The 25251-nt window shown below is 39.3% G+C and overlaps 1 protein-coding gene across 1 annotated transcript in view; it reads left to right on the top strand.

Moving 5' to 3' along the window:
• thada (THADA armadillo repeat containing) overlaps window positions 1-25251 on the top strand; it is a 299794-nt gene that overhangs the window by 197342 nt on the left and 77201 nt on the right. Inside the window, 2 exon segments of the mRNA XM_052011253.1 lie at window positions 1899-2014; window positions 11114-11199. Of these exon segments, the coding sequence (XP_051867213.1) occupies window positions 1899-2014; window positions 11114-11199 (202 nt within the window).

Below are 25251 nucleotides of genomic sequence, written 5' to 3'. Positions count from 1 at the left end.
TGGTTCAGAGCTGAGAGTACTTCCACTGAGCCAAAGCCAAGACGAAGGAAGGGCGGCACCGACGAAAGAAAAGTTTTGGATTTTCCTGGTGATTTGGCCAATATTTCTCCTACTGTAAACAGATTATTTGATTATTAATTGCCATTTAATGGGAACTTGTTTTGTATCATGTGGCCACTTCATTTGCTTGTATGAAGCAATGGACTGGAATGAAATGGTATGAAGATCTGTCTGACATTTGATTAGTGCAATAAAACAGTACATAAATAAAAACAATTTTTCTTAACATTCTTTTAAAGGTAATTACATACTTCAAGCATTTATCCATCTCTGGTTCATATTATGTAACTTGCTTGTGCCAGCATTTGATAGATTAGTATTGAAAGATCTGAACAAAACAAATTTGTTGTATTTTTTATTTTATTTCTACAGAGATGTGTTAAATTACAACTTCTTGGGTTTGAATAGCATATTTCAGAAGTATATGACCATAATGCATACAGTTTGGTTCAGCTCACTTTGCTTCCGACTTCAATGAACTTGCTTAAAATGAACCATTCAGATACTTTTTTGTAAGAAATTGTGCCATTTAATAAAAGTGGCTGTATGTGTTCAAATGTTGCCTTGGAAATTAGGACAACATGCAAGTTCTTGCCTGATTAATTATAGGTGTTATCAAACTTCCTAATTCCGCCCATTCCATTGGTGAAAGAATTATAGAATAGATGATAGTGCAGAGAGGTTTGTCCTGTGACATCATGTTGCCCAACTCGTGTGAAAGGGGGCCATTTAGTTCATTGGTCCATGCCGCTCGCAGCTGAGCAACCCCATCAGTCCCACTCCCTCTCTTATTATTCACCTGTATTGCAAACCATTTCACTGTGCTACCTCTCTCCCTGCCTTGAGATGCCTCCCGGAAATCCAAAACGTTATTTTTCTTCCTTCCCACCAGATATGCTCTTTGTAATACTTACCCCGACAAAGGTTGGTAAATTTCAGGCAATATGACATGGCATATTATTAAAGGGAGTGTTTTATTAAACCAAGACATCAAGTTGCTATGAATTCAGATCTCAACAGGGATAATTGCTTCTCAGTACTTTGGAAAGGTCTGTTGTAGAGTGGGGAGTTGGGATTATTTTTTCATGATCTTTGATACAAGTTTCATGATCAAGGGAACGGTACTTTTTATTTTAAGAAAAAGCTACTAAGTTACCAGATGTTCAAGATCTATTTAGCTGAAGATATAAATTTAACCCTGCAATGGATTACATTCAGTATCATTATGTCAAATGCTGCTGGCACCAATTACATTTTTGCCTTGGAAATCAATTTAATATAATAATTAAAATTAACCAATCTGCAAAGCAAACTTGCTGACTGCTGCTAATTAATTATATTTTTAAAATGTATAATGCTGCACAAGTTTCTCTTTGTTGGCATGCACTGGGGTAACACTCCTTGTTGACTTTAGCCGAAGGGAAAGCAAAACTTTCTAATAAAGATTAAATTTGCATAGCTGGCTTTGTTTTGTGTCTCCTGCTTTTATTCCAGCTTGTGACAGTTATGAAAACCCATGTCATTTGAATACCAATCCTAAAACAGAAACATCTTATGCATGAGTTAGTTTTCAGTATCCCAAGGATATCACTTCTGGAATTATTATGTTTAAAGCCTGTCCTGCAGCATTGTGGGCACTAGACATCTGCACAATTCATTAAACACCGGAATCACTTTTAGTTGGACATCTCTCACTCTTTTATTTACCTTTTAAGTTAACTTCAAGCAATTGCTCAAGAATTATCACATATTTGTCTGCTGCCATGATTGGAATGGCATTAAATTAACCGCAGGTTGTCTGCAGCCAATAACTCGTTGATATTTTTTCATTTATGAAGGCATTTCATTTACTGCAGTCCTGTTATGACTCAAAACAAAGGACCAATTCAAGTCTTCACCAAGAGCTGCATGACATCATTGGCTGCACTAGAGCCAAAATATGGTTGGCAACAAGGTAAGTTTGAATTTCAGTCTAAGTCAGTACTAAATAAGGAGTAGTTTAGTTTTTTATAAGTCAGAGGTATATTTAGATTCTTGGTTAAAATATAAAGCTGTTTGCTTGTGTATTTTTGCAAATTCTTCTGCATCTATCTAAGTGTTGGCAGATTTAATGGCACCATTTCTTTTTCCTTTCATGGCTTTTATGTTAGTTGTCACAGTTCACACCCAAAATGGAAAACAGTTTCTTTAGATCTGAGTCTTGTAAAGTCCTTGGCAAAACCACCTGGATATAATTTCACTATAAAGGCAAAATAACCAAGTGTTCTGTCTCTGCTGATGTAGTTACAATTCTTGAAGTCATTTTAGGGATCTCGAATTTCACTTTAATTTCATTGAGAAAACAACTTGGATTTATGTGGCATCTTCAGTACAGTAAGCATCCCAAGGCATTTCACAACAATTAAACACAATTTGACACTGAGTGAAAGAGTAAGAGATAGTAGACACATCAAGCCCACACAGTATAACCTAGTCAGTCTCATTCCCCTGCCTTGTTCTTATTGCCCAGACAAACATTTTTTTTCCACCAGGTTTCTACCCATTTCCTTTGAAAGTGACATTCCAACTTACTTCCAACACTGTTTCAGGCAGTGAATTCCATATCATTCATTTGCTGACTGATAGCAAAATAACTTTGACTACCCTTAAATACCTGATACTAAACCATGCCAGTACTGGATAAAAGTCCCTGTAACTTTAACATTAATGAGAGGTGTCCTCTAATTCTCTCAGAATTAGCGGACACCTGTATAAATTTAGGAAGCTTTCAATAATATGACCAGAGACAGGAAGTTGTCCAGAAATTAGAATAGATTCCCACAAAATATAACCAGATTGTCTAACCTGTGCATACATGTATCTGGAAAACCATTACAAAGGCCTAAAGCTTTGAAACTAACTGAGTCTGCAGCATAGGTTGTGGTAACAAGTGGACTAGGACACATGTCAATTCAAACCATAGGTCTATCCAACATGTGACTTGCTTTACATGAGAGCATGTACAGTAAAGCATAGTTTCTGCCAGTGATGAATATAGAAATAATTAAAACAATGTGAATCATAAAAGCATAAATTTGTCAGAGGGTTTGGGATGTGCCTCTTTTAATTGAAATTGGTTTATTGATTTATTATTGTCACTTGTACCGAGGTACAGTGAAAAACTTGTCTTGCATACCATTCATACAGATCAATTCATTACACAGTGCATTGAGGTAGTACAAGGTAAAACAATACAGAATGCAGAGTAAAGTGTCACAGTTACAGAGAAAGTGCACTGCAGGTAGACAATAAGGTGCAAGGTCATAACGAGGTAGATTGTGAGGTCAAGAGTCAATCTTATCACACTAGGGAACCATTCAATAGTCTTATAACAGTGGGATAGAACCTGTCCTTGAGCCTAGTGGTATATGCTTTCATGCTTTTGTATCTTCTGCCCTATGGGAGAAGAGAGAATGTCCAAGGTGGGAGGGGTCTTTCATTATGCTGGCTACAATACTGAGGCAGCGAGAGGTATAGACAGAATCCATAGAGGGGAGGTTGGTTTCCGTGATATGCTGAGCTCTGTCCACAACTCTGCAGTTTCTTGAGGTCCCAGGCAGAGCAGTTACCATACCAAGCTGTGATGCATCCAGATAGGATGCTTTCTATGGTGCATCGAAAAAAGTTAGAGGAAGTTGGAGATTTTTTAAAATCTTAAATCTTCCACATTGTCCTGTCAATGCCAAATAGATTCCAGTGCCTTCAGCAGCATTTAGATAATTTGTGAATCCAGTCTGATAGTGAAAACCAAAGAAAGAGGCTGAGAAGTGTCGTCCACCAGGCACTTCTATATCGAATCTGGGTGTCAAAGTGGTTTGTGACTGCTCTATTTCAAACTATGTACTTTCTATTCATTTGGTGCACGGTAACATGGTGACCTCCATTACCAGCACGTTAACAAACTGAAGACTGTATAAATCATAGAATATATGTAAAGCTTGCCAAATATAGGATTTTAAAAGCAGCTGAATAAATTAAGAAGTGGATTGAAAGGAGTATGTAATCACACTGGCACGTTTAGATGCTCCACAGACCATTGGAATGTGTTTTCCTGAATAATGAAAAATATTTATTTTAACTAATGATAAATTGATAGCCCAGAGTTTTATTTTGTTACCTTTGTGAACTAACAGTGTGGAATTCTAAATGTTCTGCTGAAAAGCTACATGTGCTTCAGTGTTAACAGTGGCTTAATAGGCTGAATGGCCTATTTACATTCAAGAGGCAGAAATTTAAATGCACAAAAATATAAAAGCAGCCTTTTATGTTATTTAAATTTAGATAACCTGGATTTGGTTTATCTAATGTTGTAACATTGTAAAATACTGAAGTGTGAATTTAATAGAATGCTCATCTCTAACTTCTGTTTATAAATTTCAAGTTTTTCTCCTCACATACCATAATATTTTTAGATCTGTCAAATGGAGCAATTTTTTTTGAAAAAGAAAGTGTAACCTAATGCTTATAACTAGGATCCTGCTTTATTGCAAAGTGGGAGCAGTATTTTGGATCCAATTCCAAGGGCTGTGGATATGTTATACAATAAATTCTAATAAGGCACTTTATATAAAAAAATGTCAAGCTAAGCCCTTTAAGCTTCCAGTTATAGATCAAAGCCCGTTTTCATTCTGAATGAAAGTTTAGTGAAGTCGTGTGTTCCAGAAAGTTCAAAGTGCGACTCTGGTGCCATTTTAACAACTGTGCAGGGTTTAACTTCAACTCAGTGTAAGTAATTTGCTGGAAAACTGAAGGAAACATCTGTCTAGTATCACTTGTAGCCTTTGGCTCCTTTGTGTATTATTTTTGGAAGCATGAATTCACGTTATCAAAGCCTATTTTGCCCTGGGATATAATTCATACAAGTGTTCTGTGCTGGCCTTTTGTGTATTATCAGAAAATAAGCCCAGTGTCTTTCTAATTCAGTGAGAGTTTGAGATTTATACACATGCGGATGGGACAAGCTGTGCTTTGTTTATAAATCTGTTAGAAATAATTTAGTTGAATGAGGGAAAAACTTGAACAGTGCAAGTCCATACTGCAAAAGGAAAATTCGAGGGGAAAAAAAGTGGTTGCACTTCCACAGGATGAGAAAGAAACTATCTTTGGCTCAAAGGAACAAAATTCAGTCCGAAGTTGCAACATATATTTTTTTTACCTATAAAAGTGAATTGATCTACCCTTCACACGGTTCAGTGTCTGCACTATTTAGATTATAGGCAACTGTCATAGAACATGGTCCCTGGATATATTCATGCTGGATATAGAAGCAGGGTTTTGCATGGAGTCTCAATCCAGCAAGACTATAAATAGAAAGAGAAAATATTATTATAAAAGAAGAACAGAATGAGCAAAGAAATTTTCATATGATTAGGAATACATTGTTTTTTTTACTGTAACTTTTCTGTTTAATCTCCTACATTAATATTCTACCACTAATCATAGTCCATGATTTTGAGGCTGATAAAATAAAATTCCAAAACATGGATGCGTCCCCAGGCAATTCCTAGTTCCTCTCCTCGAATCATTTGCCTCAGAAGGCCTCATTGTCTTGGGCGATCATAAGTTTAAAGCACAGGAAATAACTTTTACCGCTGAATCTTTGATGGCCCTTTAATAGGGTGAATCAAAATTAATGCATGTAAACAATGAATGGAAATATGCCTCAGTGGAGGTTTTTGAAAGGTAAAAATGAACAGTGAATCTTGTCCTGATGCAGGGTTTCAACCCGAAACTTCGACAATTCCTTTCACCCTAAAGATGCTGCTCGACTCACTGAGTTCCTCTAGCAGATTCTTTTGATAAAATTGTCCAAGTTGGAACTGTTTCAGAGGTGGTTAAACTAATACTTTTCAATTCTTGCTTATTTAATCTTATTCTCTATAGTTCCTATTTAGTAAATTCAGTAATACTCTCATCCAGCTTCCATTGAGGGTATATTTCCATTCATTATTTATGTACGTTATCCTGTTACATTTGCACAAGAATTATTGTCCAGTTCCTCAGCCTATATTCTAAATGGATGCAGTTCTCCTGACCTAATGAGAGAGGGATGTCATTAAAGATGTAGTTGAGGATGGATCAGGGATGTTTTCCTGCAGATCTCATAAGTTGGATCCTAAGGCTGTGATGTTTAATTGTTGACAGTTATTAAGTGCTCCAGTTATGACTCTGGCCACTAGAGCAGTTTCCAAATAATCTCAACCTCCTTAATATCATACACAGCCAAATAATGTATTTCCATAGAAGACTGTTACCCTCTTTTCTCATCTTGTAATTAACTTTGGTGCTCATGTCTGGATCAAGTCTGATACTGTCTGGAGGACAGCTCTGGTGTCATGGGATCTGTGCGTTGGGGAGCAGAGTAGTGGACTGCTTGATGGTTCCAGCTTCTTTCAGGATCTTTGTAGTTGTATTTATCCGGGTTGGACTGTCATGCTTCTTATAGATGGGTCATACCTGGGTAAGCAACTTTCATTCATGAAGATTGCATGTCAAAAAGTAGCTTAATTTATGTGCCATTTCTCGATCATCTGTATTCTCATATTTATTTATTCCTCATATGGTTTTTGTCTTTTAGTAACTTATCACAATGTCAACAGAGGTGCCATCTACTCTGGTTGCCAGTTTCACTAATTGTGTGTTTGGTGACAGTCTGCAGTTAGTTGAATCTTCATCCCAACATTCCTTTTGTTCCTAGTCTGTTTTCTATGTCAGTGGAATAGTGAAGTTCCTGATAATTATCATTTTTCCATTTACTGCAGCGTTCACCTCAGCAACTGCATTTTCAATGCTTCAATTCTCTTTGCCAGTTTATTAATCTTACCGTTTGCCTGTTCCATCAAGATTGCTTCTGGCAAAAGCCATCATCAGTAAAACTGTCTTGGCAAAAGAGAACTCAAAACAAAAAAATCCTGACAAACCATTTGCAGCCATGTAAGATGCTCAGAGAAATGATAGGTTAGCTTTTTTGTAGTTTGACATCTGGCGCTAACCGGGATTAGAAACACTGGCCTTGATGTTAATCCCCCAAAAGAGACGGAGAGAGTTAGTTGTTTAACAGGTGAAAATCAGGAAGATTGAACTCAACACACCACATTCATGCTCGCTGTTGTTTTGTGAGATGGATATCAGGGCCTCTGGGTGTCCTGCCACAGAGCTTCGGGTCACCTCTTACATATTTAAGACAGGCTGTTACAGTGCATTTGGGAGCCTGATTTGAAACTTGTGCTGTGTGTGTTACCTGAAGGTTGGGAAACTTGTCGGTAGAAAGTAGGCAGAAGCTGTAGTAAGTGGCACTTGCAACAGTCCTTGGGTGCTGGAGGAACAGAAATACTTGTTCACAGCCTCCCAATTACTGATTGAAGCTTCCTCTTCATGCCCCCTTCTCCCAGCTCTCAGAATGGCAAAACAATTGAAGAGCAGGTGACATTGTTAGAGCTTCCACCTTTATAAACCTTGTCATGGTATTTTTGGCACTGGTTGATGCACATCTGGCAGAATTCTCAATGGTCGACTTCTTTGCGCTGTTGTCCTGGAAGGTCTTCTGGCCCCTCTGGCAAACAGGACGTCTCTCGTGCAGTTCGTCTCTCAGTCAGTGAAACTGCAATGTGATCCCTGGTTCCTTCTCCCATGCTCTCATCTCCTCAGCCACATAACTTGCAGCGATGTAGAGAGTGGCTTCTTGCCAACAATCCCTTTAAGGGTTTGAGCCCTGTGTGTTAGCAGTTGGCCCAAGGCAGGTGCCTGAGCAAAATTGATCTGACTATGAGTGCGGCTTCCTTATTCAGAAGGATTGCCCCATGAAAAGCATGTTGTGCTATTGTACTATGATTACAATTAAAAATAGTGATCCTAATATTGCAATATGAAGCAGAGTGGGTAACTACACAATGATATCTTAGTGCCCCTATAATGGAGCTAATTTTTTTAGGCCATTGCTACCAAAAGGGAAGCCTAGTTTTTTAAAAGTGTTCTTCAGAGAGCAATGTGTCTGAGAAGCAGAAGAAAACAGTCTAAGAAAGTTCTTCCCTCATGATAGCAATGAATGCTGAACAGGTTATTCTGTCTGTTGAATAATGCAGCTCACTAAAGGGGAATAATGATATGGGTTCATTATTTGCCTATCATGGCACAAAGATACATTTTACTAAGGAACCAAGGAAAATCTAATTTATAAATCTTGCTCTTTGTATGCTGAGGAATGAAGGACATTAATAGTTACATTAATAGATCAAACTAAGCCTTGCCTTATCCAGTAGAAACTCAGTTCATATTCAAGTACACTGAACAAATGCATGTGCAGGTGTAGATAACCATTTCAAGTTAATGAGAGTGGGCTACAATCCAAGAATGGGATTTCATTCTTTTCTGAGATCATTTGGTGTGATAACTGATGGGAATAATTGATGCCACTGAGTCCCTGTGTCAATTGATAACTCATGCTTTTGAGAATCATAGAGTAAATTGATGGACCAAACCACTGCATTGCATTCAAAAACAAACCTGCTGTGGTAGCTGCTGGTCTTAGGTTACAGATAGATAGAAGGGATGTATTCTTAACTGTTTGTTCTTTTTCAATAGTGATAATGCCAATGAAGGTCAGCACTATCACAATGAATCTAAAATGTGGCTTGCTAAATAGTCGAGTTGTTTGAATACTACCATTGTATAAATAAATGCACTCATTTTCTTGCCCGAATTCTTTACAGTTATTTTTATAGTCATAGAGTCATACAGCACAGAAAACAGGCCCTTCAGTCCAACCCGTCCATGCTGACCAAGATGCCCATCTAAATTAGTCCCATTTGCCCGTGTTTGACCCTTATCCCTCTAAACCTTTCCCATCCATGTACCCATTCAAATGTCTTTTAAATGTTGTTATTGTACCTGCCTCAACCACTTCCTCTGGCAGCTGATTCCCTATATGTACCAGTTTCTGTGTGGAAAAAGTTGTTCCTCAGGTTCCTATTAAGTCTTTCCCCTCTCACCTTAAACCTATGCCCTCTGGTTCTTTTCTATAATTCAAGTTCCATAGTGCAGAAATGTTTCCTATTGTGAGTTCTAATTGACTTTGCTTCTTCCCTGTAGCTTACTTTCACATAGTTTTTCCACATTTTAGTTTTTATCTTGCAATAAATGTGACTGAGACTATGATAAGGTATCATTTTGCCACATCCTAAAGAAAATGTCTAACCAAATAAGGATACAGAAATGTGGTATGAATGTTATTTAAATGGGGGCATACATCTGTGCATAAAGAGCTGTTTAAGATGTGTATAAAAGCTGCTAGGTTCATAATGGCAGTGATACAGAAAGTATAAAAGTGTGTAAATTATAACGTACACTATCATAGGACAGGAATTCGTGGCAGAAAGAAATTTCCATGTACCAGTTCACCATGTGTCAATGATTTAAACTCCAAGTCAAAACTGGCACAAAGCAGGAACATTCCCTAATACATGGATCTGGAGCCTCAGATGCTGAGTGAGGGGAGGATTTTCTTGGTTATTGTGTTAGCAGCCTCAAATTTCCCCTTAAGTACCAGAAGTATGTAGTTGCCTATTAAACACTGTTTCTTCTGCTGTTACTTGAGGGCATAGGAAATTTGAAAATAATTAAGAAGGTGTATTTTGATGAACTTTTGCAAAATATAACAATATTTTTAAAAACTCAACTCTTGACACGGTTTGGGTGAATTTCCTCCAGGCTGCTCCCATTGTGCTGCTGTTACTTTGACAGAAGCCCTGCTGATGCTTATAAATGGTGGTGGAGCAGAGGTGTATGGAGAAAGTTCCTGCAATGGTTGTGCAGCTTATCACCATTTTGATAAATAAACTTGCATTGGTATACTATTTGGTGGACAGCTGAAACCAGTTTATATTTAACACAATGACTTTTTTGCCCATGAATTGCAGAGACATTGGTGCTGGACAAGAAAACACTTTGAACCATTCACACTGCCAAGTCCTTAAAAACACAGCAAAGCTTCCTTTGCATGGCATATATTCCCACTACACGGTTCCATTTCTTGCACAAGCTGCCTCTGAATAAGGTCATTAAAATATCAGGAGTCTTGGATGGGCAAAAGGTTGATATCTTACTTCAATACAGATTGGAACTGCCTGGGTTTTTTTCTCTTAAGGAATCATGGCTATTTATGTGAGTTCAGATTTAGGGTAGATCTTAACCTAATGCTTAAAAGGTGAAAGAACAGTACTTGCCCACTCTGCTTGCTAGCCTCTGTCAGTGAGTATCCTGAATCTTTTCATTATTTTTGCTCATTATGTTTCAGCTTAGTCCCAGATCTGAGTGGCTCAGATATCTGCTGGTGAAAAGAATTTGGCAACTAATACATATATTTTGTTAAATAATGTGATAAAACCCTACAGCCTGACTAAATCATAACAGACTTTTGTTTTAAATGCATGCTGGACTGTTTCAACTGTAAATCCTTTGGTGATCTTGGAACAAGAAGTATTTTGTTCCTTGTTGGTGACTGGGGGGCTGTACTGAACACATCTGCTGTTGCATTTGATCAAAAACAAAACTTAGCTTTTTTTGTAAGGCCCACTTACAGTTTAAGTGTTCTGCGAATTTTGACAAGACTATAAAGGGTGGGGTGTATTTTCAGCATTGATTTGGCCAGGACCATTGATCTGTTTATATATGATAAAAACAGTATGAATACAAAATCCCAGAAATGTTAATAAAAGAATTGCTATTACATCAAGTTGCTGAACCATTTAATCTTTTGATCTGATTTAATTACATTTTCTATTGCCTAACTTCAAAATGGAATTTAGTGTTGCTTTTGTTCCCTGTTGTCTTACCTCACCTCACCCTAATACCCACCCTCCAACCAAACATTTTTACATGGATATTAGAAATTTAATTTGTTCTATTCATTGGTTGACAGTGGGTGGCTTTCACAACCACTCTCTTTACCAAGAAAAAGATCAAAGTTTACATGTAATTAATTTTCATGGTTGATTGATTCTGATTTCTTGTTTTGCAGGCAGAACCCTTGTTTCCTTACCAGAGCGACTTTTCTTGATATCATCTCTATCCTTTGTTGTCATTTGGATATCTCAAAAACAATAGGTAAGTTTTTACAGAATCAAATTTTCAAGTGTTATACACCATACAGTGTTTTTGGAAGCTTGATAATCACAACAGTGACAGTTTCTGAACAGATTTATACATATTTTTTTACAAATCAGTGTACTTTGCCAATTGATCATGAGGGATGTTTTAAGCCCTATGACATTTTTTATACATCAGACTCCTTTTGTAAGGTCTATTCCTGCAGGATATTTTAAGAAAAAGTCATGAACAGCTATTACAGCTGCCAATCATGACAGACCAAACGTCGTGGGCCAAATAGTCCACTCCTGTTTTTGATTAGCTGACAGCAATGCTCAGTAAGCGGATTTGAGCCATTGTGCTGGCTGCATCTCATTTTGAATTACTTCAAGCTCAATAAGAAAAAAAAGCATGGTACATACCTCCAGCCAGAGTGGGTGTCGATGTTAGAAGACAACAATGGGTATATTGCTTCCCTTTCAAAAAAAGTCCGACACTGATTTTTACAAAAAAACAGACAATCAAGGGCTGGAGTTGTACTACTACTAATACAAAGCCAAAGAATGTACCGGAGAGATGATGTAACAACTTTTGCTTTAGAACCCTGGTTTACCAGCCTCAACTTTCCCCCACACTTCAGCTCATCCAGAAGTTGTCTGCCTCCTCCACGTCCGTGTGCTCACCATCCCTGTTCATCAGAATCAGGTTTATTATCACTGACATATTTCATTAAATTTGTTGTTTTGCGGCAGCAGTATAGTGCAAGACATAAAAATTACTATGTCACAATAAATAAATACCGTGAAAGAGGAATAGCGAGGTAGTGTTCATGGACCATTTAGAAATCTGATGGCGGAGAGGAAAGAAGCTGTTCCTGAAACGTTGAGTGTGGGTCTTCAGGCTCCTGTACCTCCTCCCTGATGGTAGTAACGAGAAGAAGGCATGACCTGTATGGTGAGGGTTCTTAGTGATGGATGCCACCTTCTTGAGGCGCTACCTTCTTGAGGTGCTGCCTTCTTGAGGCATTGCCTCTTGAAAATGTCCTCGATGGCGGGGAGGGTTGTGCCCATGATGGAGCTGGCTGAGATTACAAACCTTTGCAGCCCCTTTCGATCCTGTGCATTGGAACCTCCATACCAGGCGGTGATGTAACCAGTCAGAATGCTCTCCACTGTACCTCTGTAGAAATTTGCAAGAAATTTCTTATCATCTCCCTTGGATGCCAATTACCTGCACTCTATATCTCTATAATTCTAATTATTGCTTTAGGACCCCACACGATCTTTTTCCTGAAAATTTAAGTAACTTTCAGTACTGCAACCTTCCTCCTCCAAACTCTGTTTCTCAAACCTCCTGAATCCCTCTCCTTTTTTCTATCGTTGCTGACTTTGCCATTAACCTCTTACTAGAGTCCAAACTGAATAATTACATTAATAAACATTTCCTTTCATGTTTGCTCCTTTTGTTTGAGATCCATTTTTTATATCACTGATGCAGTGGGAATTTTTTTCAGTAAATTAGAGGGAATCTATAAATGTTAATTTTTGTGTAATTATCATGATCCAAGAATTGGAGAGCAATGTGCATTTAAGACCATAATCTATCAACGAAATAGTATAGTAGTTGCTTTAATGTTGTGTTTGCCTTGATGCTACTTGTTTTACTTCAGATAGTTTATCAGTGACCAAATGGAGCCGGTCATATCAAGCCAATTTTTTTTTTTGCTTTGCTTTGAACATACTTTATTTTGCTCTTCCTTGTATCGTGGGTTTCCACAATGTCCTTTTCTTTAAACTATTGCTCTGATATTTTGTTTATAAAATTACTGACCTTGTCTCCTTTTATAAACATCAATCGGCTCTTGGTCTGATTGATCTCCAGCAAAATTCTAGAGTACTGTTACTGGCTGCGGTGCCATCATTCCATTGAAGGATTAGTACTGTTCAATTTTGCTTGAAGTTGCACTTTAATAATATCTTACCTTTTCATCATTATTTTCTGTTTTTCTCAGACCTGTCCAGTTATCCTTAATTATTATCAGGAAAACCCATGACAGTAGCAAATATTGTGTTGTATTGTGGTGTAGGACAACAATTAATGACAGTGTTGACCATGGTAACAATAATCTGAGAATATTTCTCCCAGTTCTTTCTCTTTACCCTTATAAAACTAATAGTACGCATGTCATGCAGATTCCAAAAAAATATGGTTTCAAAAAAATAAAGGTGCAGACAGTTATCAGTTTTTGTGCATCTGCAACTGATACTTCATTGAAAACTGAAGAACTATGTATTGCTGTGCAAGAACAGCATTATTCCCCCTGTATACCTCAGTGTGATGGCAATGGTCACAGAGATACTTGTGTTAAAATATAAAGGTAGTTTAAATATCAAATTAATATGAGAATGTTGTGGCCCATTCTGACAGTCTAACCGTGGTGCTTTAGTTAGAAATATGGATTCTATGTAATGGTAAAATAGGGGGAAAATATTCATTTTAATCTAGATTTTACCTTTTTCTTGAATCAGCACATAGGCTAAGAATAACATTGCTGAGGTGAACTTCTCACACTGTGAAAACTATCACTGGGTTTTAGGCATATCAATAGTGTTAGCACAAAGTCATGGGCGAACAACAACTTGCATACATACTTCACATAGCTTCCAAATGAGATGTATGGCCCAGGTGGAAGCCATTTAGCCCAACTATCCCAGACAAAAAGGTTACTGAACCTGATCCTACCTTCAAACAATTCTAGTATAGCACCACTTTGTTCTTGTATTTACTGCTTTGACTTGTAAAGGAAAACACCCATGTGCCATTTTGACCACCTTATCTACACATCCTGTAATCTTTAAAGATCTGTGGGCATACACTCCAATTTCCTCTGTTCCCCCACACTCCTCAATATTCTCCCCATTTATTATATATTCCCGTACCTTGATGCATTTATTGTTTATTTTTTGAAATGCTAGTAAATAAAAGTGATGGTGTAGTATGTAGGACGATGTTGTGTGCCTTGGTAGTCAGCTCCATGTGCCTCTTTGCTGTGGCAGTATTTGCTGCAAAGGAAGGCAGTATGCTGTCCCATTTTCTCTAGGCCTCTTTTTGGGAATCACTTCACCTCTTCCAATGTTCTCCTGTATAGACAGTCTTCAGAGATCCCGACTGTCAGTGGCCATTTCCTACTGGCCTGCTTTGACGCCTGCCCAAATTCTGTCTTGCTTGCAGTTGTCCTTGTACTGGAGTGTGGATGACAACAAAATAGCCAGTTCACCATACAGAATGTCCTTAGGGATACCATTATTACCCATCCCATGAACATTGCTCATGTACCACAACTGTCGTTGGCACATTAATGAGCAAATGCTAGGTTGTTGACCTTCTCCTGCCTGGAAGTATCTAGGATGAGTCTGAGGCAGTGAAGGTGGAAACTAGGGAAAGTGAAAATTTGTGGTAAAGGCAGAGGATTCTGGAAGAAAGCACCCCTGAATGTGGTGGGTTTTATTCAGATGCCTCCTGATGTCACATCTTCTGGTCTGCTACTCTGCACTCTTAGGCGGACTGAAGCTATACTCCACCTTTTATCCAGGGCATGCACTGAGAAACCGTCTGTTAGAAGAGGTTGGAAATAAAAAAAACTACAGATGATGGAAATGTGAAATGAAAACAGAAAATGTTGGAAACACTCAGCAAGTCAAACAGCAGCTGTGGAAAGAGAGAGTTAATGTTTCAGGTCAAAGACCCTTTGACTTGTATTCACTGCCTTCACTAATAAATGAAAACACCCATATAACTTTTCAACCAACTTATCAATCTGTCCTGCTTTAAGGATCTGTGGAAGTATCTGACCTGAAATGTTAACCCTGGTTCTCTTTCCACAGTTGCTGCCTGACCTGCTGAGTATTTCCAACATTTTCGTTTTTATATTAGAAGAAGTTTCATTCCTCAGGCTTTACGATTAGACTCTCGCTGAACTTAGACATGTGTCTTTACACCATCATATATTTTGTATTGACCAAAAGTATAAATATAATGGTAGCCTAAATACCTGAATTATATTTCCTCCAGTCAAAAGAAGTTCATTGTGCTATGCTACTTACCTGTTCTCTTCCCGTGGATCAGTAAGTTAATGTTACGAATAATTAATTAACACCATAGTCAAAAGGGATAGATGGAAGAGATGTTTTCTGTGATAAGTTGTTAGAACACTGGCAAATGTTGTGGAGGAAGCAGAAATTGTACGAGTTCTAAGAACGGAAGTGGATTAAGTATATGAAAAGAAAAAATATATTATACAGGAATGGGAAAAGGGTAAGAAAATATTCTGGAAGGTTGGTCCTTTCAGACAGCTGATACGGGACACTTCCTGTGCTGTAAGATTCTATCATTGCTTTAAGTTCCAAGATCAGCTTTGTTTCATCTGCCTGCAGGTTTGAGAGAAGGTTGAAGAAGAAAATACCAAGGGAAAGGATTATAATAATGACACAGTTGTAAAATTTTTCCAGTGGTCTGGAAATGCAATAACTTCAAACTTTGCTGAACTTATTAATTATGGTGAAATTGCATGGTATTAGAACTGGTAGTTTTACAATTTAAATCACTGTAACTGGGTAATATGCCAGTCATAAAATTACGTAGGAACTCTTTAGCACTGTGCTTTTTGTTTGGTCTAATTAATATTTGTCTTGCCCTTAGGGCTGATTCTGTCGTTCTAGATCTTTTAGTTTAAGCTTCAAGAGAGTTTCTGCTCTACTGATGAAATCAGTGAGATAAAGCAATTCCTTGAACTAGGTACAATAAGTTCATTTAATTACTAAAGAAATGCCTGGTGAACATTTAAGGAATCCATGCAGGAAGTCTCAAGTTTTATTTGAACCAAGAAAAACATAATTACTAAATCTGGTAACAGTATTGTAACTAAGTTTAATCAGTGTCAGGATTAAGGAGAATGTATTGTGTAATTAAGACTGACTCAGAAAAAAAGCCATTTTTGAGCAGACTTCACTTTAAGTCCTTCTTCCAGTCCATGAGTTTGTTTGCTTGAGGAATGGATTTTCTTATCAGCAGTTGCCTATTCTAAAAGCAGTCAGTGAGGACCAAGTAAAACGACTCCATTTAAAGTTGAGCAGTTGCCAGGTTTTGATGAGAAAGGTAAATGTAGCTCTTCCTTCACCGAGTGCTTTACACAGCATTGTGAATACATACTGTTGAATTATGCTTGCAACTGAATGGGAGGAAAGTCATCAAGATACCTCATGCATTGCTTGTTTGGCTAACAAAGAGGAATTTTGTTAGTGCAGCTGTTCTATTGGATACAAACTGTACTAATAGACCTAGGTCACTGAAACATTTCACCCTAATTGCCTGCGTTTTTGATTTATTTTTATAACAATGTGGTGCAGGATAACTTAAATATTTAGTTCTAATCTTTGAAATCATGCAGCTATGGTTTTCCATTCCTTCTCTCCTGTCGGCAATGGTTGCAGTGTAAAGCCTGATAGATTGTGGGTATGTCTACAAAATGGGATGAAGGGGGTGGTTTTCAGTCCATTATTCACTGCAAATATTCATTTATTTGACAATCTGTCCTTATTACTGTCCTCTCTGTTTGTCTTTCCTGTTATACTAATCCACTAAAATTAACCATCTCTCCCAGCCTGGGCATGCTTTAAAAAAAACTCATCAGGTCAAAGGTTTATTTTTCTTCCTCTGATTGTGATAGTTGAAATATTAGTTTTTATATAAACACAAGTGTGATGATTTCTCATCTTTGACTTGGGGCCATGATGGCAATAATTGGAATTCCGACTATGATGTTGAAGTACATGACAAAACTCCCCAGGTCTAGGACACAGATTACAAAATGGCAGCCATGAAAGCAGTAGGGTTTCTAGCAGATATTTCTGCTGTCACTGAAATCCATAACCACAGGCTGGGAAGTAGAAAAGTTAACCAGATTTTCAGTTGTGGATTGCTATCCAGCTGGAAATGTGCTTGTGTGTTATAGGTTGGGGATGAGGAGGTGGTGGCTTAACATCCAGTCTACTCCTAATACACCTAGGTATTGGTCATTGCAAAAGCACAAAGTTAGAAATACACTGGCATATTTTAAAGCCAGGTTAACATTCAATTGCAGACCAATCACCTCACTCTCCTGCCTGATCCCTCTAACCCTGTAGACCAAATATCGGTCTGTCTGAGCCACGAGTATAGTCAGTGACTCAGCCTTCACTGCTGTCAGGGAAGAGCACTCCAAAGATCACAGCACGCTCAGAGACACAAGAGATTCTGCTGATGCTGGAATCTAGAACAACCCACACACAAAATGCTGGAGGAACTCAGCAGATCAGGCAGTATCTGTCGACATTTTGGGTTGAGGCCCTCATCAGGACTGGAAAGGAAGAGGGCAGACACCAGAATAAGAAAGTCGGGGGAGGGGGAGGAGGAGGAGCACAGGCTGGCAGGTGATAGGTGAGTCCAGGTGATGGGGGAAGGTAGGTGGGTGGGGGAGGGGGGAGATGTAAGAAGCTGAGAGGTAGAGGGCTGAAGAAGAAGGAAACCAGTAGGAGAGGGCAGAGGACCATGGAATAAAGGGAAGGTGGGGAACAGATGGGCTGGTCATGAGGGCGGGGGAAGGGGAAAGAGAAGGGGTGTGGGGTCCAAAGGGGGGGAGGGAGAAAAAAAAGTGGGGGGAATAAGAGGGGAGGGGTTATCGGAAGTTAAATAAATCGACGTTGAGGCCGTCAAGTTGAAGACTACCCAAGCATAATATGAGATGTTCAAAGTTTTTCATTATCTCCATGTTAAATGGGCAGCCCTTTCCTCTGAAATTTTGCCTCTGGCCCTAGACTTCCCCCATGAGGGAAACATCCTTTTGGTTCTTCCCCTGTCCGGCACCATCAGAACCTCGAGCAAAAAAAAAACTCAGCAGGTCGAACTGCATCTGAAAAGGAATTGTTGATGCTTTAGGCAAGACCAGATGCTGTTTGACCTACTGAGTTCCTCCAGCAATTTGTTTTTTGCTCTAGATTCCGGCATCTGCAGGCTCTTGTGTCACCATCAGAACCTCATTTAGTTTTATAAGAGCACCTCTCATTCTTATAAACTTCAGTGAGTGTAGATTCAATTGTTCCTCATAAGACAACTCCTTCATCTCAGGAACTATTATCTCAATGATTGTCCCCAACTATCCCAATGATTTATTTTTTCCCTGTCAATTAGATCATTTTTACACCAGCAAGTACATCTTCCCCTCCCTTCCCCATTGTCCTGGGAAATTGCTCCCTCTGCCAACCTACTGGTGCCCCACCCTTCCCCTTCTCTCCTCGAAGGTTGCTGTATGAGGAGTTAAAAGAGAGACTTGCGGGACCAGAAATGTTATCATAATAGAATTTAATTTACTAAATATAATGAGATTCACAGTTGGAGTAAATATAATGCATAGTTGGAGTAAATATAACGCATGACTGCTTGAAGAATCCAGGCTGATCTTAATTATTTGTAAGTGACCCAGACAAAGTTAGAAATTGGAAACGATTCCTCCCCTTGGGGATGGTGACCACAGGATAATTAAATTTATTGTGATCTGCGATTCTGATACACCAAAGATCCAAAGCCAGTTATATAATTTGAAAAATGAAATGGATCATCCGAAATAACTGGACTAGAGGATATCCAACAACAATTTCCAAGAAGCCAAGTGGACCATTTTTTAAAAGAGTAGGGCTAAGGAATAACACATGCCAAGAATCAGTGATTAAATAATTGTGATCCTGAATAAAACAAGAAGAAAATATCTTGTAAAAATCTTAGAGAAAGGTTCACTGGGATATTTATCTGAGTTTGCAGGGACATGTTAAAGGGATAGGCAGAAAGGACAAGAGAGAGTTAGAAAACAAAACATACTGTTGAAATAAAACAAAATAGCAGAAATGTTGCCAGTACGAAAATAATAGAGGTAGTGATAATGCCATCCATGATCTCCTTTTGTCCACATTTATCTTGGTTTACTTTCATTGGACCACCTTGTCCTAGAGTCCAATGGCATGTTCCGAACAGCAATCTTAGGTGGTGAAGTGCAGAGTACCTGTCTTGAGCTGCTCTTGACAGCTGGCAAAAGTATTTGAATTTCTGGCAGCCTCTCATAGTTCTTGCCTTTCAGGGACTTTTCACTGACCATACAAAGTCTTTCTCACAAACATTTGGAGACCGGTGTCCATATTGGGAAAGTTGTCTCACAGACTAATCAAGTAACAGGTTGGCCTAGTCATCCTTATATCACACAGTCAATTGGCCGGATTCCTCCATTACATACCCTGGGTATCTCCTGCCCCATCAGCAGGACAGACCCACCATAGGGACCAGCAGAGTGCTATACAGATGGAGAGAGTTTCCCTGGAAGTGGTCAGCATTGACTTCAGGCCCCATAAACTCCTTTGGCATCAGGTCTAAGATGGGGATGGAAATCCGATTATCACCTACCATCATATCTCTGCTTCCCCATATTGAATGACACCTGGAGGAAGCACTGAAAGAAGCAAAGGCACAGAACATACCTTGGGTGGGATCTTCAAGAGTAACATGGTACCTCCTCCACCATTGACCACACTGGCCAAGTCCTAAAGGATATGGCTACCAAGTTATGCCTGCAACAGGTAGTGAACAAAGCAACATGCAGAATAAACCTACCTGGCCTCATCCTTGCCAATACGGGTGCATCTAACTATTGACACCATCCCCCTCAATCTATTTTTACAATTAAATCAGGGGATTAACTGAGATTAAATGAGTGTAGGAGGGTACCCTGGGAGCAGCACCATGCATATCTAAAAATTACTGAACAACTTGGTGAAGCTGTAAAACAGAGCTACCTGCATGATAAACAGCAAAAAACGAGTGCAAGCAACAGAGCTAAGCTGTGCTACAACAAATGGATCAAAGCTCCGCAGTCCTGCCACATTGGATAGTTAAATAGATAACAGGAGGCTCCAAGAGCCTGTTTGTCTTCAAGGATGGTGGAGCCCAGCATCTAAGTGGTGGAGGCACAACTAAAGCACTCACAGCTGTGTTTGACCAGAAGTGCAGTTAATGATCCTTCTTTGCTTCCTCCTGAGGTTCCCAACATTACAGAAGCCAATCTTCAATAAATTCAATTCAGTTCACTTCAGGCCAAACAATTCCAATCACCCAACAATGCGTAAAGTTGCCCAGGTATGTCCCGTTCACAAAAAGCAGGACAAATCCAATTCCACTAACTACCTTCTCACCAGTCTAATCTCATTCATCAGCAAAGTGATGGAAAATGTCGTTGACAGTGCTATTAAGCAGCACTAATTCACTACTAACCTGCTCACTGATGCCCATTTTGAATTTCCACAGGACCTCTTGGTTGCAGACATTTTCAGCTTTGTTCCAAACAGACAAAGGAGCTGAATTCCACTTGGGCGATGAGAATAACTGTCCTTCACGAGAAACTGAAACCAGGGCCCACTTTGGGAAAACATACCAATGATTTCAGTCATTCCTTGCTCAAAGGAACATGACTGTGGTTGTTGGAGGTCAATTATCCCAGACCCAGGGCGTGACTGCAAGAGTTCCTTGGGGTGGTAGAAGCAGTGAATGAACGGATAAAGGCATTGCCATAGATTTACAAATTCAGCCATACAGTGTGAGAGAAAATTAAGCAGCATGTGCATAAAATGGATTGACTGATAGGACGTAAAGAGTTAGGGTAAATGGGTATTGTTGAGACTGAAGAAGTAGTGCACACAAGGGTTAGTTCTAGAGACACTCCTGTTCTCACTTTATTGAAACGTTACAGAACAGTGCCTGCATCCAACCATCTTCAGTGGCTTCACAGGTGATTTTCCTTTCAGGATGTGATCAGAAGTGGGGATGTTTGCTGATGATTTCATGTTTGTTTAATTTCTATTTGCAAGTCTTCAGTAAATTAAAATGCCCATGCCTTAATACAGCAATACCTGACAATCTTCAGGCATGGGCTGATAAGTGACAGCTAACATTTGTGTCACAAATGTGCCAGCCAATGAACATCACCAAGTGTAATCACCTATCCTTAACATCCAATAGCATTATCATCACCAAATCTCTCACCATCAATATCCCAAGAGTCATCATTGACTAGAAATCTTACTGAACGAGCCATGTACATACCATGGCTAAAGAGCAGATCAAAAGCTGGGGGACTGATTCACTTATGACACCCCAAAAAGGCACAAGTCTGGAGTTGTGGAATCATAGAGAGATGCAGCACAGAAACAGGCTCTTCAGCCCACCTAGTCTGCACTGACCATCAACCACCCACTTGCACTAATCCTACATTAATCTCATATTTTATTCTGCCCAGATTCTATCACTCATTTACACACTAGGGTCAATTTTATAGTCACCAATTAACCTACCAACCTACACATCTTTGGAAGGTGGGATGAGGAAAAACACACTGTCACAGAATGTGCAAATTCGACACAGACCACACCTGAAGTCAGGATTGAACTTGGCTTTCTGGTGCTGTGAGGGCACTGTGCTGCCCTTTGTGTGATGAAATACTCTCCTGTGGCTTGTATGAGTACCATTCCAACAAGAGTGAGTCTAACCAGTGATCTCTGACATTCACTGGAATTACCATAACCAAGTTACCCAACACCAGCATCCTTAAGTGGTCGGTGCGGAGGGGGGCAACATTTGACCTGAAGTTCAACTGGACTAGCCACATGAATACCCCGATTACAAGAACAGCCCAGAGCCTGGGTATTCTGTGGTGAATGATTCAATCCTGACACCCCAATGAATTTTCACCATCTACGTAACACTCTCCTTAAAAGGGATCTGAGGGGCAACTTGTTCACACAGAGGGTGGTGAGTATATGGAATGAACTGCTTGAAGAAGTGGTAGAGGCATGTATAATTATGACATTTAAAAGGCATTTGGAAAGTTACATGAATAGGAAAGGTTTAGAGGGAAATGGGCCAAATGCAGTCAATGGGACTGCACTGCTGTTACTCATCTAGGCAACTCCAACACCTAACCCTGTAAGCTCTACCACCAAGACGATCAACAGGTTTGGGAGCCTTGGGACACTGGCACCTACAGATTCCCTTTCAAGGTTGCACATCATCCAGCCTTGGAAATGTAGTATCATTCCTTCATCATCACTGTCTATATCCTGAAGCTTCCTCCATAAAAGCACTGTGTGAGCACCTTCATTAGAACGACTGTAGCATTTCAAGGAGGCTTACCATCCTCTGAAAAGTGAAGTACAAAGTAAATGCCCCAGTGTTTTCCACCAAAACTATATCTCACAATTACTCACAACGCAATAAATTACATCTTCCATCTCTTTGCCAGTTCTACTAATCCTTTTTTCTCCTGAATTCTCACTGTTTGCTAAACTTCTTCGTTTTGAGTCATCAACAAATTATGAAATTGTGCACCTGAGGCACAATTTCATATTGTTGGCATAAAATGAGAACAGGAGTGTCTCTAGAACTAACCCTTGTGTACACTACTTCGTCAGTCTCAACAATACCCATTTATCCTGGGCCGAATGGCCTGCTTCTGCTCCTTTGTCTTGTGATCCTAACTCTACTTCCTGTCGGTCAATCCATTTTATACCCATACTGCTTGATTTTTCTGTCATACAATATGGCTGAATTTTTCTAATAAGCTTCTTATCAAATGCTTTCTGAAAATTGTAAATCTACAGCAAGGCATTTATCTTTTCATTTACATTTACTGCTATTACATTTTTTGAAATAGTACTAACTTCATATTAGCTTGTTGCTCTACTTGGTTAAACCATATATACAGTGGCATGCAAAACTTTGGGCACCCCTGGTCAAAATTTCTGTTACTGTGAATAGCTAAGCGAGTAAAAGATGACCTGATTTCCAAAAGCCATAAAGTTAAAGATGACACATTTCTTTAATATTTTTAGTAAGATTACTTTTTTATTTCCATCTTTTACAGTTTCAAAATAACAAAATACGAAAAGGGCCCGAAGCAAAAGTTTGGGCACCCTGCATGGTCAGTACTTAGTAACACCCTCTTTGGCAAGTACCACAGCTTGTAAACGCTTTCTGTAGCCAGCTAAGAGTCTTTCAATTTTTGTTTGGGGGATTTTCACCCATTCTTCCTTGCAAAAGACTTCTAGTTCTGTGAGATTCTTGGGCTATCTTGCATGCACTGCTCTTTTGAGGTCTATCCACAGGTTTTCGATGATGTTTAGGTCAGGGGACTGTGAGGACCATGGCAAAACCTTCAGCTTGTGCCTCTTGAGGTAGTCCATTGTGGATTTTGAGGTGCGTTTAGGATCGTTATCTTGTTGTAGAAGTGATCCTCTTTTCATCTTTAGCTTTTTTACAGACAGTGTGATGTTTGCTTCCAGAATTTGCTGGTATTTAATTGAATTCATTCTTCCCTCTACCAATGAAATGTTTCCCGTGCCACTGGCTGCAACACAAGCCCAAAGCATGATCGATCCACCCCCGTGCTTAACAGTTGGAGAGGTGTTCTTTTCATGAAATTCTGCACCCTTTTCTCTCCAAACTTTCCTGCGTCTTCGCAACAAAATTCAGCGTCAGAAGTTTGCAAAGGAACATCTAAACAAGCCTGATGCATTTTGGAAACAAGTCCTGTGGACTGATGAAGTTAAAATAGAACTTTTTGGCCACAATGAGCAAAGGTATGTTTGGAGCAAAAAAGGTGCAGAATTTCATGAAGAGAACACCTCTCCAACTGTTAAGCACGGGAGTGGATCGATTATGCTTTGGGCTTGTGTTGCAGCCAGTGGCACGGGGAACATTTCACTGGTAGAGGGAAGAATGAATTCAATTAAATACCAGCAAATTCTGGAAGCAAACATCACATCGTCTGTAAAAAAGCTGAAGATGAAAAGAGGATCACTTCTACAACAAGATAACGATCCTAAACGCACCTCAAAATCCACAATGGACTACCTCAAGAGGCACAAGCTGAAGGTTTTGCCATAGTCCTCACAGTCCCCTGACCTAAACGTCATCGAAAATCTGTGGATAGACCTCAAACGAGCAGTGCGTGCAAGACAGCCCAAGTTCCCACAGAACTAGAAGCCTTTTGCAAGGAAGAATGGGTGAAAATCCCCCAAACAAGAAGTGAAAGACACTTAGCAGGCTACAGAAAGCATTTACAAGCTGTGATACTTGCCAAAGAGGGTGTTACTAAGTACTGACTATGCAGGGTTCCCAAACTTTTGCTTCGGGCCCTTTTCCATTTTTGTTATTTTGAAACTGTAAAAGATGGAAATAAAAAAGTGATCTTGCTTAAGATATTAAGGAAATGTGTCATCTTTAACTTTATGGCTTTTGGAAATCAGATCATCTTTTACTCACTTAGCTATTCACAGTAACAGAAATTTTGACCAGGGGTGCCCAAACTTTTGCATGCCACTGTACATTCATAGGTGCTTGACTTATTCTATCTGGAACTTTGGCCATATGAGGCAAGCAGCTTGTTTTGCTGTTCCATCCCTGAATCTAAGTCCTGGAATTCCCTGTCTGCCACTACTGCGGGAGGACTAACATTGCAAGAAGATGAGTCACTACCACCTTCTCAAGGGTTTTTGGGGATGGGCAATAAATGCAGGCCTTGCCAGTGGTTACTACATCCTGAAAAAAATGGAATAAACCTTCCTAACAAGTTATAAAGGAAGATCCAGCAGCAAAGAGAGATGATTCATGTCACTCATCTCAGCTGATAATGTTGTCTGACACAACAAATCTGCTGGAGGAACTCAGCGGGTCAAACAGCATCTGTGGAAGGAAAGGAATTGTCGACATTTTGGATTGAAACACTGCATCAGAACCTTGAATCACAATTCCTTTCCTCCCACAGATGCTGATCGACCCGCTGAGTTCCTCCAGCAGATTGTTGCTCCAGATTCCAGCATCTGCAGTCTCTTGTATCTCCATGTTGTCTGGCACATTGCTTTGTAATAGCTTAAGTGGTTTGAATTTTGTGTAAAAGCATTGCATCTAAATAATGAGAAAAGTCTACCAAACCGAACAAAA

The sequence above is a fragment of the Pristis pectinata genome, chromosome 3 (genome assembly GCF_009764475.1).
Source record: "Pristis pectinata isolate sPriPec2 chromosome 3, sPriPec2.1.pri, whole genome shotgun sequence".
NCBI classification, from domain to species: Eukaryota; Metazoa; Chordata; class Chondrichthyes; order Rhinopristiformes; family Pristidae; genus Pristis; species Pristis pectinata.
The sequence above is the reverse complement of the archived record's forward strand: the minus strand, read 5'-3'. Positions and strand labels throughout refer to the sequence as shown.